This window comes from Balearica regulorum, chromosome 24, assembly GCF_011004875.1.
Source record: "Balearica regulorum gibbericeps isolate bBalReg1 chromosome 24, bBalReg1.pri, whole genome shotgun sequence".
Classification (NCBI taxonomy): Eukaryota; Metazoa; Chordata; class Aves; order Gruiformes; family Gruidae; genus Balearica; species Balearica regulorum.
This window is the reverse complement of record NC_046207.1, coordinates 4,810,209-4,829,482: the sequence shown is the minus strand read 5'-3', so window position 1 is coordinate 4,829,482 and position 19,274 is coordinate 4,810,209. Positions and strand designations below refer to the sequence as shown.

Here is a 19,274-nt window from a genome sequence, read left to right as displayed (position 1 = left end):
CCCGGAGCTGCCCCTGCTCGGGGCCGCGTCGAGCCCAGCCGGCACGGCCCAGCACGCCCCGGCATGGCTCGGCACGGCCCGGCCCGGGGTCCCCCTACTATGCATGGTGCCGCGGTGGCAGCGGGGGCCGCGGCCGGCGTCGCTGAATGTAGGGCGGGGGACGGGGTGGGGGGGGGGGGGCCGCTAAGCTCCGTGACAATCACAGTCTGTGACGTGCGATTTTAAACCCTTTTGTGTTTTGGTCAGGATTTTAAAGAAAGATATTTTTATGGTAATTGTTGCTGGTCTATTTTACTATATATTTATGTAATAAATATATGATGAAAAAAAAAAAAATCCAACCAAACCCAACCAAACCCACCCACACAGCTCGGCTGGATCCGGCCTCTGCTTTCCACCGCTGGCTGCCGGAGTGGGGGTGCCAGGGTGGGGGAACCCCCCCCGGCGCTGCCAGCGGAGCCGTGGGGCTGGCACCCAGCTCGAGGGGGGGGTGAGGGGGGTCCTGGCATCCCGGCGCCCACCTGGAGGGGGGGGGGTGCAGCCCCCCAGAAGTCCGGCGGGTGCCGTGGGGTTTGTGCTGTCCCTCGGAGGGGTCGTGTGTGTCGTCCCCCCCCCCCAAACCCGCGGTGCTATGTACAGGGGTGGCGGGTGCGCGGGGGGTGGGGGTGGGGGGGTCCCGGGGTCCATGGGGGCCCTACTGGGCGTCGATGCGGAAGGAGAGCAGCTTCTCGGAGTGGAGGTTGTTGAGGGTGCGCAGGTCCGGCAGCTTCAGCAGCAGCTTGGTGAACCGCGACGTCTCCGCCGGGTGCGTCTTCAGCACGAGGGCACGCAGGGCGCGGATCAGCGTCTCCTGCAGTTGCTCCACCGACGCCGTGTCCTCCATGCCCGAGCGGTCTGCAGGGACGGGGTGTCAGCAGACGGGGCAGCGACACCCCCCACCCCCAGCTCCCTCCCGCACCCCGCATCGCCCCGGCTCCCACCTGCCGAGACCAGGACGACGGCAGTGAAGAGCCCCAGCTCCTCGTCGGTGAGGTCGAGGGCGCTGAGCTTCTCGCTGAACTCGAACATGGAGCTGAGCAGGTCGCCCATGCCCATGCCCCACAGTTCCTCCAGGCTGTACTTCGTCCGGCTCATGAACGTCACCGTCTGCTCCTTCACGTCGAACAGCGAGGCGAAGCGAACCATCAGCACCTGCAGCACACGCGGCGTCAGCGGGACGGGGGAACCGTGCCATGCTGGGGCAGGGGGGACGACGACGGACCATCCCGCACCGTCGTGGGCTACCATGCAATGCCACGGGGCAATGTGCTGCGCCGAGGGGTGCTGCGCAATGCCAAGGGGCACGGTGATAGTCGATGGGGCATCCTGCAACGCTGTGGGCTACCGCGCAATGCCGTGGGCTACCGCGCAATGCCGTGCTCTGCGCTAGGGCTCCGTGCCACGGGGCACCACGCCGGGCTGTGGGGCATCGCGCAATGCCACGGGGAACGGTGCAATGCTGTCGGGGCACTGGCCCCACGCCACGGGGCTCCACGCCGCGCAACGCCGTGGGGAAGCACGCAATCCATTGAACCCTCGCCGTCCCGGGACGTACCTCAAAGGTGCCGGCCTTGAGCAGGGTGACCTGGTCGTGCTGGGAGAGGGCCTGGAAGCCGGGAATGTGCTTGGCGAATTCGACCACTTCGCGGACGGCGGGGGTGAAGCTGAGGGAGAAATCCTCCCAGATCTCCTGCACCGAGCGCCCGCTGCGGCCGGGCGGGTGGCTGTTCATGGGGCAAGCCTGCGGGCGACGGCACGGCTCAGCCCGGCGCCACGGGGCTCCCCCGGCCCCGCCGTCGCCGCCACGGCGTGGACAAGGCGATTAGTGCGATTAGTGGCTAAAAATACCCGGGGAGAGGGAGCGGGAGCCCCCGGGCGCTCACCGGCAGGACGTCCTTGGTGCCGCGGGGCCAGGGGCAGCCCCGCACCGGGGGCTCGGGGTAGGCGGGGGGGCAGAGCCGGGAATCGGGGGGGCCGGGGGCCCAGGCGGGGGGCACGTCCCAGCGCAGGAGGCCGCTCTCGCAGGCCGGGGGGGGTCCCAGCTTGTCGTGCGCATAGACGAAGATCTCCTTGTGGGCCTTGGCCACCTGCGCGATGACGTCCTCGGTGGCCCCCCCGGGGCTGGGCGAGCGGGGGGGCGTCAGCTGCTGGGGGAACTGGGAGAAGCAGGCGGGGGGGACGAGCGGCGGGGGGCCGGGGGGCGGCGCGCGGCCCCCGCCCGGCGCTGGACCTTCGCCGGGGCCGGGCATCCCCGGCGGGACGGTGCCCATGCTGCTCATGGCGCTCTGCATCTCCGCCAGCATCCGCTGCTTCTCCCGCTTGGGAATGCGCCCGAAGCGCACCGCTGCGGGGAACAAACACCGGCGTTACTGGGCAGCCTGGGCACATCGACCCCCCCCCAGCCCTGCACGATGGGGGCTCGGGAGCTGCCAGGAACGTGGCTGCATCCTTTACCCACCCCCCACCTCCCCGAGCACGTGGAAGGGGGGGGACGCATCCTGCGGGGCATCCATGGCACCCGGTGCAGGCAGGGGAACCCAACTCTGGAGGGGACATAGAGCCCTGACCATGGGGGATCCCGCTCCCAGAGGGGATGTACAGCACTGAACGTGGGGTCCCTGGTTCTAGGGGGGGTCCGGGGGGGGATGATGGGTGCTGGGGCCAAGCTCACCGTCACGGGACATGCCGACCAGCAGGCACTTCTTGAAGCGGCACTGCTGGCAGCGGTTGCGGTTGATGCGGACGATGGAGCAGTTCTCGTTCTTGAGGCACTTCTTGTACTGGATGTTCTGCTGGATGCTGCGGCGGAAGAAGCCCTGCGGGGTCGGGGGGGTGGGGGGGGGAAGTGTCACTCAGGGGCCCCCCCCAGCACGGTCGGGGCTCCGCATCGCCCCAGCCCCAGCCCCGGTACCTTGCAGCCCTCGCAGGCGTGGACGCCGTAGTGGAAGCCGGAGGCGACGTCCCCGCAGACCTTGCAGAGCAGCACCATCCCATTCAGCTCTGCGGAGGGACGTGGGTGAGCGGGGTCCCGGGGTGCCCACCACGGGGGGGGGAACGTCCGCCGCCCCCCCTGCCCGCCCCACTCACTGGTGACGGTGCTGCCGGCTTTGCTGGGCGAGCTGCGGCGCCGCTCGTCCGCGGGGACCTGCTGCACCCCGGGGAAGTTCACCGAGGAGCCGTACGACGAGGAGGAAGAGGAGGAAGAGGACGAAGGAGAGCCATCCTCACGGGGAGCCAGCGAGCCCCCACCGTAGGCGCGGGAGTCCTGGAGGGAGCCGGTGGGCGACGGGGGAAAGTAGGTGGGGAAGGGCTGGGAGCCCGACTGGGAGCTGCTGTTGGAGCTGTCGCTGCAGAGCGAGACGGGGCTGGTGCGGTTGGGCGAGGCGCCGCTGGAGCCCACGTAGCTGATCACGCCGCCTGCGGGCAGAGCAGCAGGGCCACACATGCACTGAGCTGTGCCGGGCTCAGCTTCCCCCGGCTGAGGGGGGACCCCAAGAGATGGATCGCAACCCCGGGATGGGGCGGGGGGGGTCCCCAGGGAAGCACCTCGGATGCATCCCGGACCAACAGGCATCCCGCCGCACCGCGACGGCACGTGCGCCGCCTGCCCTGAGTCAGGCACCGCGCCCAGCGGCTGCCACGGGTGCCGGCCCCACGTGGGACGAGGACCGCCAGGTTGCCCGGGTGCACGCTGGCCGGGGACATGGGCACGGTGCCCCGGAAGTGCCCGCGGGAAGAACGCGGGCTGGGAACCCACCGGAGGCGTAACCGGGAGGTCACGGCAGTTACACCCGCCGGCTCTGACCCCGTGCCCGTGGCGCGGCCCGGCTCTCAGACAGAACCCCATGGCGCAGCCCCCTCCCCCCGGCATAGCGCAGCCCCCTCAGCTGGGAGGACGCAGCCCCATTGCAGGGTGCAGCAAAGGGCAGAGGCTGGGGGAGCTCCGCGTGGGGGAACCCCACGAAGGTGGGGACCAGCGTTGGGGGGGAGTGGGGGGGCACACGCTCAGCCCCAGCGTTGTGCCTACGGCCAGCTCCGGCAGAGGTCACAGTCCCCCCACACACACACCCACACACCTCACCACGCACGGAGCAGCGACACCAGGACACGGTACCGGCACACGTGGAAGGCGACGTTGGGGGACACAAGGGGAATCGCCGGGGCCATGTGTCTCCCGCCGCACACGGTGCCGCTGGCACGGATGCCGCGCGTCGGAGCCAACCTACCACCGTCAGTCACCACCGTGTCCGTCCCCCCGTCCCCCCCCCCTCCCGGCACACGCACCGAGCCACCTCCAAAGGGGGTCACTGAATTGGGGACAGTGGGTCCCATGCCACCCCCCCCCCCAATCCAGCACTGCAGCTCCTGGGACAGCAAAATATTTGGGGGGGTTCCCCCCACCCCAAAGCTCCGGGACCCCCCCTAAAGGGGGGGTCCCGGAGCTTTGGGGTGGGGGGAACCCCCCCTAAGGGGGTGCACCATGACGCAGGGGGCATTCCCGATTCCGCAGCACCCCCTAAAGACAACACCCCCCCCCCCCCCCAAGCAGCAGCCCCGCAGCTCCCCCCCCCCCCCCCCCCCCCAAGCTCAGGCGGCCTCACGCCGCCACCCCACGTGCTCGAGCCGCACGTGGCCTCCCGCGGTCCCGCCCCTTCACGCTTTGCCCCGCCCTCTCCTCCCTATTGGTCTAATAGCGACGCTCCGCCCCTTTTCGTTGCCCCGGAGACAACCCGCCCTCCCTTCCCCCCACCCCCCACCCCCCCACCCCGCATTGGAAAGGGCGAGTGGAACGCGGCGTCCCCGCTTCCGGGTGTGACGTCACGAGGGGGGGCAGCGATGATGTCATGAGACGACCAATGGGCGGGGGAGGGGCGGGGCTGCGGGGAAAACAAACTCCGCACGTGGCAGCGGCGGGGAGGGGGACACGTGCCGGGTGGGGGGGGGGCACCGCCTCCGTTTCCCACCCACCCCACCCCCCCCCCACCCCAAACCCGCCTCTCCCGGTGCGCGTCCCCGCGGGGGGCGTCCCGGAACGCGGGACATCGCCTCCGCCGCCCACGGAATGCCCGGTCCCCGCTGCCCCGGTCCCGGTGCATCTGTCCCTCCGATCCCGGTACCCGGGACGCCCCGGTGTCGCTCGCACGTCCCTCCGGTTCCGCTGCCCGGGACGCCCCGGTGCACCGATCGCGGTCCTCAGCCGTCCTGCCCCCGCGTCCAGCGCTCCCCGTGGTTCAGGACTCCCCGGTCCCGGTCTCCAGCCCGCCGGTGCCGGCGTTCAGGTCGCCCCGGTGTGCAAGACGCCCCGGTACCGGCGCGCATCCCTCCCTCCCTCCTTCCCGGCCCCGCTGCCCGATCCTTACCCCGCTATGCAGGACCGCCCGGTCCCGGTAGGAAGGAGCCCCGTTCCGGGATGCGGTCCCGGTGCGCATCCTGCCCGGTGGGGTGCGCAGGACCCTCCGGTCCCCGTGTCCGGACCCCTCCGATTCGCGGTCTCAGCGCGCAGCCCCTCGCTGCGGTCCCGGTGCACTGACCCCTGACTCCGGTCCGGTGCTCGCGATCGCTCCCGGTGCCGGTGCCCGCCCGGTCCCGGCGCGCACGCCCGCGGGCGGATCGAGGGGGGGGGGGGGGGGGATGGAGGGGGGGGGGGGGGGCCGCTCCGGTGGGGCACTGACCTGTGCTGCCGGCCTCGGGGGCGGCCATCCTGGGGCTGGGGGGACAAGGGGGGGTGGGGACGGGGGGGGAAGCGGCTGATCCCGGCTCCGCCGAGCGCTCCCGCAGCCGGAACCGCGCCGAAAGGGGCCGAGGCGAGGGGAGCCGCGCCGAGCCGTGCCGCGCCGCCGCCCGGCGAGGGCTGTTGTGCGCCCGCCGCCCGCCCCGCCGCCCGCCCGGCACCGGCCGCGGCTGCGCACTGGGCCGCACGCGGCGCCGCCGCCTCCCCCATGTGATTCCCGGGGAGAGCCTCGTGCCCCAGTGACACACTTTCCGCCGGCGGCCCCGGCCCCGCGCCGCCGCCGGGGAGCCCGGGCACAACGGGGACCCCCGCACCGGGGCCACCTCCCAGCTCGCAGGGACCGGCACCGCCACCCGGACCGGTACCGGGACCATCCCCTGCACCCAGACTGGCTCCTGCACCGGTACCGGGACCATCCCCTGCACCCGGACCGGCTCCTGCACCGGTACCGGGACCATCCCCTGCACCCAGACCGGCTCCGGTACCGGGACCGTCCCCTGCACCCAGACTGGCTCCTGCACCGGTACCGGGACCATCCCCTGCACCCAGACCGGCTCCGGTACCGGGGATACCCGGGCACCCCTGCCACCCTGCACGGCATGGTCCCTGTGCTGGCAGCACCCAAGCACGGCACTGTCCCCTGCACTGGGGGCACCCCGGCACAGCACTGGCACCCCTGGCACCCTGCACAGCACTGTCCCCTGGGGACACCCAGGTACCCCTGTCACCCCGCACGGCGCTGTCCCCTGCACTGGGGACACCCAGGTACCCCTGTCACCCCGCACGGTGTTGTCCCCTGCACTGGGGACACCCAGGCACGGTGCAGCAACAGCACCGCAGGACGCGCTGCACCAGGGGTGCCCGTGCAGGGCACAGCAGCGGCACGGCCCCTGGCACAGCCCCAGCACACACCACAGCGCGGCACAGCCAGACCCCGGCCCAGCCAGACCCCAGCCCAACCTGCCCGGCCCAGCCCCCCCCCCCCGCGCTCCCCCCATGTCCCCCTGCCTGTCCCCAGCGCCACCGGGGCGATGCGCTGCCCGTGGCGGGTGCCCGGCATGGCACGTGCCTGGCAGCCGCGATCCAGCCTGGCCCCGCTCCCAGCTGCCGCAGGGGCTGCAGCGACGTGCTGTGCCCAGCGCCGCCGTGCCAGGGCAGAGCTGCCGAGCAGATCTGGGTCGCGGCACCGAGGCCGGCCCAGCCCAGCAGCATTAGGGGCTCTGTGGGTGCTCGTGGCCCCGGGCGGGAGGGTTTTGGGGGTGCCAGCCCCCTCCTGGGTGCCACGTGCCGGGTGCTGCCTTGGCCCCCGGCCAGGAGGAGAAGGTACAGAGCACAGACGTGCCAGCACCGGGAAATCCTCGGAGCTAATCCCACGGCAGGGGAGGCCTCGGGCACCCTGGCCGTGCCGGGAGCTGCAGGCAGGGCTGTGCCAGGGGTCTGCGGGGTCCTTGTGGGGATACCAAAGCTCTGCACCCCGAGGAGCCCCTGGCACCAGTCCTGGTGGGTGTGTGGGTCTGGGGGCCCCCCCGGACCCTTGCTGGGTGCTGGGGCTGCTCCCAGCTCGTGGGGTGCCCCACAGCACTGGGGATGATGGGGACACCCTGTCACCCCGCAGGAAGCGCCCTCGCCCTGAGTCACCAGGCAGTGGCACAGCGCCGTGGCCACACTGCAACGGGCACCTCCGGCAGGGAGAAACCCCGGCAGCTCCTGGAAGGATGTGTGGGGCCAGGCTGGCACAGGGGCAGGGGACCTGGGGGGACACTGGCCCTGGGGTGGGGGGGCCCTCGCTATGCCATCCGCACTCCCAGCAGTGCAGCCGTTCCCAGCCATGCCCGGGCTGTCCCGAGCGTGCAGGTGCCACCGGCCCCGCGTGGTGCCTCATTCCCCTCCCGGCACGTTCCTGGGCCGTAGCAATTAGCCGTGACTCAGCCGCTCGTCTCCGTTCGGAAAACAACCCTGCGCACGGCGCAGCGGCACACGGCACACAGCGCGGGGCCGGACCTGCACAGGGATGCTCGGCTGCACCCGGCTGCCCGGCTCCCCCAGGGGTCCCCGGGATGGGAGTGGGGCCGGGAGGGATGAGAGAAACCCCAGGGGGGTTCCACTATTGGGGTCCCGTCGTGGGGCTGGGACCCCAGCAGAGCAGGTTGGTGCGAGGGTGCTGTGAGCAGGGGCCCTAGGCTGGGTGCAGCCAGGACACCCGGCAGCAGGATGGGGATACCGGCTGGGGAGCAGGGCTGGGGTCGGGGGGGCCACCAAAGCCACCGGGATGGTGGGGTGCTGCAGCCAAGCATGCGCCCGCTGTGCTCTGCGTGGGACCCCCGTGGCTGAGCCGTCCCCGGGACCCTCCCGGAGACCGGGGGTGTGCCCCCGGGGGGCTCCCTGCGGGTCCTCGTGCACCCCGACATGGCTGTGCCCGTGTCAGTCACTCCAGGGTGTGGATGGGGCACCTCAACCCCCCCCAAGGTCATCATGTGCCGCCGCGCTCAGGTGCCAGGTAGACCTACCTGGGAGCGGCAGGGGACACACGTGTCACCCCAACTCCTGCCACCAGCCCTGGCCCTGCTTGAGGGCAGCAGCCAGCTGTGCCTGTGCCCCCTCCCACACCGTGCCCCCTCCCACGCCGTGCCCCCCCCCCAACCGCACCCTCTGCACCGCCCCAGCCCCTGTCCCCCCACTTCCACATCCCCCCAGGAGGGACTGGCCCCGGCTCCCTCCCCTGCAGAGGGGACCCCGCCACCCCCCAGGGACAAGGAAGCAGCTGAAGAATCGTCTCCCGGTGCCGTGGAGTGGGCGCGAGGGCCGACAGCCGCGTGCCCTGGTGCCCGGGTTGCCGGTTGTGCCGTGCGGCCGTGCCACGTGACTGTGTGCTCCGCTTGCCGGCGAACGCCTGCGTGCAGAGGGATTTATTTTTACTCCGGGCTGGCCGGGTTGTTTACCTTGTTGTACCTTTTCCAGGAAAGAGGGGGTGTCTCTGCCAGGGACTGGGGGTTGCTCCTGCCTGTTGCACTCCCCTCTGGGCTGGGCACTGGGGGTCCGACAGGGTGCAGACCCCCCCCCCCAGCGCTGCAGCCCCAGCACCCCCCGTGCTTGAACACCCTTCCAAACCCACTGTGGGGCTGCAGCATCCCCGTGGGGTTGAGGACTCTGGGTTTGGCTGGGTTCCCGTGCCACCATGGGGCACATCGTGCCTCAGTTTCCCCAGCTGTAGGTGCGATGCTGCGGGGTGGGGTGCGGGAGTGGAGGGGAGCTACCAGAGACGCTGGGTCTCACTTCACTTGGGGGGTCCTGCACCCCTGAGCCCCTCTTTTGTCCCCATGGGATCCCACTGATGGTGGTGGGTGGGAGGACAGGAGCCCCGGTCCTGCTCCAGGGTGCCGGGCAGGGCTGGGTGCTCGGGTTTTGGGGTATTTTCCTGCCGTGCAGCAGCAGATTCGTGGCTGAAAAGCAGAGAGCAGCCCTGGCTCGTCCCCATGGCTCTTGGCCGGGGCTGACGGCTCCGCGCTGCCAGGACTCGCCTCTTCCCTCCCTGTGGAAAGGGAAAAAAATCAGGTAAACAAGGCAGGCCCGGCCCGGGTGGGGCAAGGGGGGGGGGGACACCCCACAGCGGGCGGGGGCACCCCACAGCACCCCGGCATTGCAGGATGGGGCAGACCTGGGTTGGGGGGCAGAGACCCCGGGAGGTGCAGGGTCTGGGGATGCAGGGGGGCAGGGAGGGGCAGGATCTGGGGGGGGGCAGAGACCCCGGGGCAGGATCTGGGGGTGCAGGGGGGCACAGATCTGTGGAGGTGCAAGATTTAGGGGTGAATGCATCCTGGGAGGGTGCACGGACCCAGGGATCCAGGGAGGGTGCAAAGTGCCCAGGAGGGTTCAGGGGTGCAGGGTCTGGGGGTGCAGGGACCCCAGGAGGGTGCAGGCACCCAGAGATCAGGGGGATGCTGGGATACGGGGGTGCAGAGGCCCCAGGGGAGGGGGGGACCCCAGTGTGTTCACCATGTGGGGTGGTCCGGGAAGCCCCCACATGGGGAGCAGCTGGGACGGGTGGGGGGGACACCCACTGCCCCCGCCTGCAGGGTGGGGCTGCGGCAGCGCTGCCCCCCCTCGCCCGCACCCCTCCTGGCCGCAGCCCCATAAATCTCATGTGCTGATGTTTGTGTTCTCGTTGCAGCGCCACGGCCCCGGATCCCGGAGCTGCCGGAGGGAGGGGAGGGCAGAGGCAGCGCCGGGGGCCGCGGGGGCTCTTTCGGCCTCATGACCCCCCCCACCCCGGGGAACGCAGGGTGGGGACCCCGCTCCCCTTTCCCATGCCTCCATGGCTCCATATTTGCCCTTCCCAAAACGCGGCTCGGTGGGGATGTGGGGCAGCCCCCCCAGCAGCCCTTGACCCCGTGGGGAACACGGCGGCCGCAGGCTTCGGGGCACCGGGCCGGTTGGCATCTGTACCAGCCCATGTGAGCGGGCCCTCCCCTCCTCCTCCTCCTCCTCCTCCTCCTCTTCCTCGGGTGCGGGGAGCCCTCTCCATCCCAGCGAGCTGGTTGCGGCGTCACGTGGCGCTGGCATGTGAGCCCTGCTCCATTTTTAGCCCCAGCAGCCTCCCTGCACGGCGGCCCTGCTGCAGAGCCATGTGCGGGCGGGCGCCCGGCCGGCACGTGGGCCTGCCGCAGCGGGGACGGGGCACCGGGAACCCCCCGGTCCCGGCCAGCATGGCCGCGCGTGGGCGAGCGTGGCCGGACGCGTGTACGAGCACGGCCACGCGTGCGCGCGCGACGGGAAGGCACGGCCGTCCGTAGGGCTCGGCGCGACACGCGGCACGGGAGAGCGGAGGGGGTCCCCCCCGCACCGCGGCCGTGGTGACACCGCCAGCGTGGCCCGGTCACTGGAGCGGAGGGGGACCCCGCGACTCATGGGGGGGGTGCTGTGCAGGGGGTGTTGGGTGTAGGGAGACCCCCCCCCCGCGCCCCCTCCCGTGAATGCAGCTCTGCAGAGACACGTCCCCCACACGTCCCCTGCGTGTGCCCCGTGTGTCCCCTGCGTGTTCCCGGTACTGCGGCCCCGTGTGCTGCGGGGGGGGTGTGTGTGCGTGTGCGTGGGAGTTCAGCGCGGGGGGGAGGGGGGAAATGCTCTGTGTGTGTGTGTGTGTGTGTGCACACGTGTGCACGCTGGGGCTGCAGTACGGGGGGGGGGGGGGGGGGGGGGGCTGTGTGTGCGTGTGTGTGTGTGTGTGTGCGTGTGTGTGTGCGTGTGTGTGTGCAGTGGGGCTGCAGTGCCTGCAGGGTGCGCGTGTGCCTGCAGTGGGGGCTGCAGTCCCTCACCGCGGGGGGGGGGGGGGGGGTGTGCGTGCGTGTGCCTGTATGTGTGCATGCGTGTGCCTGCGTGTGCTGGGGCTGCAGTCTCGCGGGGGGAGCGGGTGTGGGTGCGTGCATGCACTTGTACATGTACACCAGGAACTGCAGCCTCTGCAGGGCTGCGTGTGTCTATGCACGCGGGGGGGCAAGACCCGCGGGGGTGTGTGCACGGGGGGGTGTGTGTGTGTGTGTGTGTGTGTGTGTGCACACGGGGGCGGGGGGCTGCAGACCCGCGGGGGCACTGGCGGAGCCCGGCTCACGCAGGACACACCCGTCCCCGCAGAGCGGGACCTCCCCCCTCCTCGCCCCCCTCCCCGCGTGGGGGATCGTGGCGGTGGGTCCCAGCCCCCCCCCGCAGCCACAGCCCGGGCCCCCCCTCCCTCCCCTGGGGCGGGGGCTCCCCGCGTTCCTCCGAGTCCCCTCGCCGTGGGGCCGGGCTCAGACCCGACACGGTGGGCGGTGGGACGGGGCCCGAGGGCGGGAGCGGGACCCCGGCGCGCTCCGGGCGGAGCCGCCGCGCTCGGGAGCCACCGGGCGGCCGCGGTCCGGTACTGCCGGCCCGGGACCCCCGCCTGGCCCCGGCACTACCTGGCAGCGCCCCACGCGGGACCGGCGCTTCCGCGCGTGGACACCGCCCCACGTCCCGGGGAGGCGGTGGCGGTGGGTGGGGGGGGCTATCCCCGGGGGTGCCCCCGGTCCGTCCCTACCCCGGCTCCTCGCCCCCGGGGTCCCGGCTCCCACACCCCCCCCCCCCGCGCCCCCGCCCCGGCCGGGGCCGCCGCCGGCGCATGCGCACCGAGCCCGGTTTAAAGGTAACCGGGGTGCCGCCGCGCGGTCCCGGCTTCGACCCGCCCCCGGTACCGGCCCGCGCCCCCCGACTTTCCCCCCCCTCCCCCTTCCTCCCTCCACGTGGAGCAGCCCCCCGTGGAGCGCTCCCGGGTGGGCGCCGGCTCGGCCCCATCCCTGCCCCGCGCGGGGAGGGGGGCGGCGGGGCAGCCCCTGCCCGTGTCCCGCGGCCCCCGCCACCCGGGGCGGGGGGATGCGCCGCGCTGATGGCGGCGGGGCCCCGCCGCCCCCCGGGCCGCGCAGCCGGTGGCGGCGGCCGCTGCGCCGTATCGGCGGGCGGTAGCGGGGCGGCGCGGAGCGGCGGGCCCCGGCCATGAGGTCCACCGCTTTCCGGGCGGCCGAGCCGCCGCGGGGCGGGGGGGGGCAGGAGGAGGAGGAGGAGGAGGAGGAGGGCGCCGCACCGCACCGCCCGCCGCCCCGCCGGCCCCGGGAGCCGCCGCCGCCGCCGCTGGGGGCACACAAGGGCCGCGGCGGCGGGGTGGTGGTGGCGGCGGCGGCGGAGCAGCAGCAGCAGCGCTGGGCCGGGCTGGTGCCGCTGGCCGGCGGCAAGCAGGCCGGCGCGGGGGATGCCGGCGCCCGGCCGCGCTACCAGGCGGTGCTGCCCGGGCGCGGCGCCGGGGAGGGCGCGGCGGGGCCGGGAGCGGGGCCGGGGCCGGGAGCGGGACCCGCTGAGCCGGGCCCTCCTCCTCCTCCTCCGCCGCCGCCGCCCGCCGAGGGCAAGTGGAAGAGCGGTCCGCGGCGCGGCGGGATGGGGGCCGGCGGGGGCTCCCCGGGGCAGGCGGCCTGCCTGCGGCAGATCCTGCTGCTCCAGCTGGACCTCATCGAGCAGCAGCAGCAGCAGCTGCAGGCCAAGGAGCGGCAGATCGAGGAGCTCAAGGCCGAACGGGACACGGTACGACGGGGGGGTGGGGGGGGGTGGGGCGGGAACGCGGCACAGCAGGGGTTAAACCCCCCCCCACCCGCGGGGTTACCCCCCCCCAAGGGTTAATGGGTCCCCCCCTCCAAGCACCCAGGGGTCCCCCGGAGCTTCCGCCCACCAACAGGTAAGTGCCCCCCCCCCGTGGCACTCAAGGGGTTAACGCCCCCCCCCGTGGCACCCCAGGGGTTAATGCCCACCCAGGGGGTTAATGCTCCCCCCCCCCCCCCAATTTCGGGGAGTTCTACCCCCGGGGGGGGGCATCAGCCCCCCCCCCCCCGGATCCCCAGGGGTTAACGTGTGTCCCCCCCCGCGACTAACGTCTCCCCAGGGCAGTAGTGCCCCCCCGGGGTTATTGCCCCCCAGGCCCCCGGGGGCGGTCATACCCCCCGAGGCTCGGTACCCCCCCAGGTATTGATGACCCCCCCCCCCGGGGGTCGGTGCCCCCCCCCCCCCCAGACAAAGGCCGGCGGGGGGCGGGGTGACCGGCGGGGGCACAAAGGGCCGGGGCGGGGCGGGCCGGCGGGGGTTAACGGGCCGCCGCCCGTCGCCATGGCAGCGGGCCCGCGGGGGGGCCTTAAAGGGCCCGCGGCGCCTTCCCGCCCCGCCGCGCGGGGGTTAACTTAAAGGGGCCGCGTCACCGTGGTCACGGGGCCGGGTGGGGGGGGGGTGGTTTGCGGCGGGGCACGGTCCCGCGTGGGCCCGTGGGCGATCGCCCCCTGCGGCAGGGCCGGCCCTGCCGGGTATGTCTGCCTGCCCTGCCCCTCCCCCGAGGTGGGGCTGCCCCCGTCTCGGTCGTGGGTGGCCCCCCACGGCCGCGCAAGACTGTCTGCATTGCCCCACTCCCGCGGGGGGGGGGGGGGGCTGCTAGGCATTGCCTACGCTACGTGCTGCCTTGCTGTGTGCACCCCACCGCACGGCTTGGCTGAGCTTCCCCCCCCCTTTTCTGGGCATGTCCTGCCCGCATTACCCTATGGATGCTGTGCATTGCCCCCCCACGGGTGCCCTGCCTGCATTGCCCTATGGATGCTGTGCATTGCCCCCCCACGGGTGCCCTGCCCGCATTGCCCTATGGATGCTGTGCATTGCCCCCCCACGGGTGCCCTGCCTGCATTACCCTATGGATGCTGTGCATTGCCCCCCCACGGGTGCCCTGCCTGCATTACCCTATGGATGCTGTGCATTGCCCCCCCACGGGTGCCCTGCCTGCATTGCCCCACGCATGCGGCTGTGCCTCGCCACACGCTCACACCCGCATCGCCCACCCCAGCCAACCCCGGCGGGGCGGCACGTGCCGTGTGCCGGAAGACCGCGCTGGCTCAGCCCGACTGCAGTGGCGGTGGTTGCGGTGGCCCCGGTTGCAGAGGGAAGGGCCACCCCACGTGGTGCAGCCGGTGTGGCCGCACGGCGATGCCGCGTCCCTGCAGCCTGTGCCGAATCCTCCAACATGGAGGAGCCGCTGCGGCGAGGTCGCTACAGGGCTTCACCGTGGAGCCATCCTTCCATGGGGGGAGAGGGCGCAGGCAAACCCCGGGTGCACCGGGCAGGCAGGGACGGGGAGTGGGGGCTGCTCCCAGCTCCTCTCCCTGAGGCCGGGTCCCCCTGCAGCCACATCCCCGGGGGGGGGTGTGCCGGGACCCCCCCGTGCTGCACTTTGCCGAACAGACCCCTCTGAATGGCTGCAGGTCCCGGCTGGTGGGACCAGGCGAGGGTGGGGGACGGGTGACCAAGGGCAGGTGTCACTGAGTCGGGTGCTTGCTTTCTCATCAAGCCCACATCTAATTACAAACCACCCTCTCCCTCCCTGGGTGCTTGGGGAGGATGTGGCAGAGGTGGAGACCCCCCCCAAATTGCTCCTCAAAACAAGGGGGGTTTGCAGCCGGCCGTGGCCCTCCTGCCACGGGGACGGGGAGAAGCAGCCGGAGAGCAAGTGGCCATTTTGTGCCGTTTGGACGTCTTAGCCCCTGCCCGGTTTCGGACGCTGCCCTCATCCTCCTGTCCCCTCTGCAAGGGCAGATGTGAGCCGTGTCACTGCCGGCATGCCGGGAAGCCCGCGGTGTCACCAGAGCGGGGACGTCTCCACCGGGCAGGTGCTGTTTGGGGTCTTGTGAATGTGCTCCTGGGCTGGGGGAGCTGGGGTACGCAGGGGGTACGCTGGGGTACTCCCCCCCCCCCCCCGGAGCGCACCCGCGAGCTGAGCCCTCCCCTGCGTTGCAGCTCCTTGCGCGGATCGAGCGCATGGAAAGGCGGGTGCAGCTGGTGAAGAAGGACAGCGAGCGGGAGAAGCACCGCATCTTCCAGGGCTTTGAGGTGGACGAGAAGCCGGAGGCGGAGGCGTGTGAGAAGCTGCCGCTGGAGTGTCCTCAGGACCTGCTGGAGCCCCCCCCGACCCTGCAGCCCAAGCACTTCCCCTACGGCAGGAACGGGAAGGGGCACAAAAGGTAGAGAGTGCCTGGGGGGGGGGGAAGGGAGCGGGGGGGGGGAGGGAATGGGGGGACCTTCCCCATGACTTCACCCTTCATCCATGGGGCTGGCACCACCCGGGCACGGAGGTGCAGCCCAGCGACCCTCCAGCTGTTCGGAGGCTGCCTGGCACTGGGAGTGCATCCCATCGAGCACCGGCACCGGCCGGGGGAAACCTCGTGAAAGCCTGAGTGGGGAGAGGGTCCCGAAATGCTGGGGAAGCCCCTCTCACCTCTGGAAACCTGCCTCTAGCCGGCCCTGGTGCAGCAGCCCTGGTTTGGGGGTGCTGGTAGCCCCCCACGGCAGCCCCGGTGCGGGGCTCGGATCTGCGCGCCCGGCTCAGCTCCTCTTCCTCCCGCAGGAAGCCAACGTTCGGGAGCGCGGAGAGGAAGACGCCCGTTAAAAAACTGGTGTCCGAGTTCTCAAAAGTGAAGAGTAAAACTCCAAAGCACTCCCCGGGGAAGGAAGAATCGGGCGGCTCCTTGTCCGAAACTGTTTGTAAACGAGAACTGCGGAGCCAAGAGACTCCAGAAAAACCCAGGTCGCTCCTGGAGACCCCGCTCCGAGCCTCGGCCCTGCCGAAAGGCCCCGGTGCCCACCCCAAGGAGAAGGGCTTCTTCAGCAGCGAGACAGACGACCTGCCCTATCTCTCAACCACGGAAATGTACTTGTGCCGCTGGCACCAGCCGCCCCCGTCGCCGCTGCCGTTGCGGGAGCCCTCCCCAAAGAAGGAGGAGACTGTAGCAAGTAAGCGATGGAGAGCTGGTCGTGGTGTAGGCGGCGGCGTGCCGGGCATTGGGGCAGAGCCGGTGACCAGAGAGGGGTTTGTCCGCCTTGGGGCCAGCACGGCGGATGGGAAACGGGGTTTGGCAACCTCACCGCGAAGCCGGCAAAGGGCAGAGTCCCAGACGCGGTGGGAGGGGTGCAGCCCGATGTGCCGCGGTGGCCAGTAGCGGCCTGTGATGGGCTCTTGCGAGCCACATCTCCAGCTCGCCATGCTCTGGCACACGCTGGACTGCCGCCGCGCCGGGCTGCCGTTGCTTTTGCGGCCGAGCTGAGGGCAGCACGCCGGGCAGGGCTGCCAGCCCCGCTGCGCTTTAGCCTCCCGGTTTGCCGAGCAGCCCGCACGCCCGCTTGAGTGATGCAACTTCCCGTTTACGGTTGGGAAACTGTCTCTGGCTTGTGCCACCACGGCACGGCGTGGGTTCCTCCACGGGGTCACCTGCTGCCCCCGAATCCGGTCCTGTCCCGCTGGCCGCTCCTTCCCAGCCGATCTACGGGTCCTGCAGCGCGGCGAGTGCTGGCAATGGGGAGCGCTGGGCCGTGCCGCGGCAGTCACCGATGCTGCCGGCGTGGCTGCGCTGGATGGCCGAGCGCCCTGGCGTGGGGGGAGCTTGGCACGTCTCCCCTCGGAGCGGCTCAGGTTTGCTGGTGCGCTTGGCCGGGGTGGGGGGGGGGAATGGCGATGAGCTCGCCCGCCCGTCTCTGCCTCCCCCCAGCCCGGCTCAGGATGGGGGTTTGGGGCTGCCGAGCCGCGCTCCCCGAGGGGATGGCAGCGGGCCGTGGGGGGGGGTTCCAGGATGGGGCTAATGGCCTGGCCTCTCGCCCTGCAGTTCCGTCTTGGAGGGACCATGTCGTGGAGCCCCTGAGAGACCCCAACCCCTCGGACTTCCTGGAGGTACGTACGCTACTCTGGCAGGTGCTGCGGCCGGAGCCGGCATTGCCGCAGGCGCTTTCCTGGCTGTTGCACCTTTCCAGGAGAGCGGCTCGGGGTGTTCGCTGCAGGGCCGGCGGCATCTCGTCCCCTTGTCCGGTGTAAACAGGGTGGCAAATCCCGGCTGCAGTTGGAGGGCTGGGGTGGGGGCGAAGGGCCGGCCCCCTCTGTGCTGCCGTAACTCTGGCTGCCGGCTCGGGGCTGTGCCGGCGCCACCGGTGCTGGGGGGACGACGACGACACGCTCATCCCCGTCTTGTCATTGCAGAACCTGGATGACAGCGTCTTTTCCAAACGGCACGCAAAGCTGGAGCTGGATGAGAAACGAAGGAAAAGGTGGGAGCAAAGAGGGCGATGGGGGGCCCTGCAGAGCGGGGGGTCTGTGCCCCCTCCCGCAGGGAAGGGCCCCGGGGTGTCACCCGGGGGGGGGGGGGACGGGGATGGGACCCAGCCACCCAGGGCACAGCTGGGATGGGAACGAGAAACCCTGCTGGAGAAGGGCTGCTCCCCGGGAGGGTCTGGTGCTGCCGAGGCCGCTGCCCGCTCGCTGCCTGCGGATTCTCAGTGCCCGAGGCATCGCGTTTTCCAGATGGGACATTCAGCGGATCAGGGAACAGAGAATTCTACAGCGGCTGCAGCTCCGAATGTACAAAAGAAAAGGGATTCAGGAGTCGGAGCCTGAAGTTACCTCATTTTTCCCTGAGCCAGATGACGGTGAGTGCCTGGCTGGGGTGTTGGGGGGCAGGCAGGTGTGTTGGGGGGCAGGCAGGGGGTGCTGCCTGCAGCAGGGGGGGTGTGCAGGCAGGGGGTGCGTAACGCTCCGGTGTCTCTCCCGCAGTCGAAAGCTTGCTCATCACCCCCTACCTGCCTGTCGTCGCCTTTGGCCGGCCCTTACCAAAACTGACCCCACAGTGAGTACCAGCATCACCGGCGGGGACGGGGCTGGGCTGGGCTGTGCCGGGCACCGCGGGTTAGGCTGGCATCCTCGGTGTCGCCCGCGGTGCACGGACGCCAGCTCTACCCGCAGGAACTTTGAGCTGCCCTGGCTGGACGAGCGCAGCCGCTGCCGGCTGGAGATGCAGAAGAAGCAGACGCCGCACCGGACCTGCCGGAAATAGCGGAGCCACACCGGGAGCTCTGTACGTCACCGGGTCGCGCCGACGGCTGCTGCCCTCCCCTGCATTCTCGTTGACGGATGGTTTCGTTCCTCCGTGACCCCAGTTTTGTTCTCTTGGGTTTTGCAACATGTTCCTCGGACTCGTTCCCCCGCGCCGGCAGCCGTACCCGCTGCGGCACCAGCCGGCTGCCGGCCGAGGCTTCCTGCCGGCTGCCGTGGGTGGACCCCAGACCCTGCCTGTCCTGCCCGTCCTCGCCGCCCGCTGCGGCTCCGCACGCTGCCCCTGCCCTCCCGCAGCCGATATTCGGTTTATTTTGGACATTTGGCTTCGAGCAGCGGGCAGGAGTGTGGAGACCACCGGGACCAGACCCCGGCGTCGGGGGTGGGGGGGATGCCACGTTCGCCAGCCGGGCGGGTCGCGTCCTGCCGGGACTCTGCCTGCTGCTGCCGCCTTGTTACGTTTAGTTAGAAAACGGGATGAACACCAGTTTGTGTCTGAGTGGTGCGAGAAGCGGCAGCGGGTGCTGCCGTGGGGTCCCGGCGCTGCCAGCCCGGTGCCCTGCCGTGGCGAGGAGCGGGGTGCCGGAACGTGCCAGGAACCCTCTTTGGGTTTTGGGGTTGGTTTTTGTTTTTGTTTTGTTTTTCCCCCTCTTGAGTGGCTGTAATGGGGTTGGAGGGGAGAGTTTAAAAACAAAACTTTTTTTTTTTTTTTTTTGTGAAATAGAAATCCTATACGCACAATTTTGGGTTTTTTAATTTTTTTATATATATAATTTAAATGTTTTGAGGTTGGCAAAGCGTGCTGCGAGGAATCGGGTTGGGGGGAGACCTGGTGCTATGTCTGCTCCCCCCGCAGCGTCCCCTGCCCTGGCTGAGCCCCTCGGTGCCGGATGGGTGGGAGGGGGGGCTCCGCAGGGTGGGGGGGCTCTGGGTGGCCCCAGCTCTGGCCAGGCTCGCCCTGGCCTTCCCTTCAGCAGAGATTAAACAGGAAAAAAGGCCACCAGAGCTTTTCTCGTCTCCCTCCCCGTGCTGTCCCTGCGTGGGTCCCCGGGGCTGCGTCACCCCCGGCAGCTGCTCTCTGGCACCGAGGTTAATTAGCGGAAG

The 19,274-nt window shown here is 71.0% G+C and overlaps 2 protein-coding genes across 2 annotated transcripts; one reads left to right on the top strand and one right to left on the bottom strand.

Annotated features, from left to right (window-relative positions):
- Window positions 1–272: 272 nt before the first annotated feature.
- Window positions 273–5,933, bottom strand: NR1D1 (nuclear receptor subfamily 1 group D member 1). The gene is made up of 8 exons (XM_075774845.1): window positions 5,712–5,933; window positions 3,127–3,456; window positions 2,951–3,039; window positions 2,711–2,855; window positions 1,923–2,383; window positions 1,595–1,780; window positions 981–1,191; window positions 273–894 (listed from the first exon to the last, which is right to left on the bottom strand). The coding sequence occupies exons 1-8, from the start codon at window positions 5,737–5,739 to the stop codon at window positions 695–697; spliced, it is 1,650 nt and encodes a 549-aa protein (XP_075630960.1). The 5' UTR covers window positions 5,740–5,933; the 3' UTR covers window positions 273–694.
- A 5,969-nt stretch (window positions 5,934–11,902) lies between these two features.
- On the top strand, window positions 11,903–18,911 carry MSL1 (MSL complex subunit 1). The gene is made up of 8 exons (XM_075774846.1): window positions 11,903–12,853; window positions 15,095–15,318; window positions 15,702–16,087; window positions 16,954–17,018; window positions 17,322–17,389; window positions 17,643–17,767; window positions 17,892–17,964; window positions 18,081–18,911. Exons 1-8 carry the CDS (start codon window positions 12,275–12,277, stop codon window positions 18,169–18,171), a joined length of 1,611 nt encoding a protein of 536 aa, XP_075630961.1. The 5' UTR covers window positions 11,903–12,274; the 3' UTR covers window positions 18,172–18,911.
- Window positions 18,912–19,274: the final 363 nt, after the last annotated feature.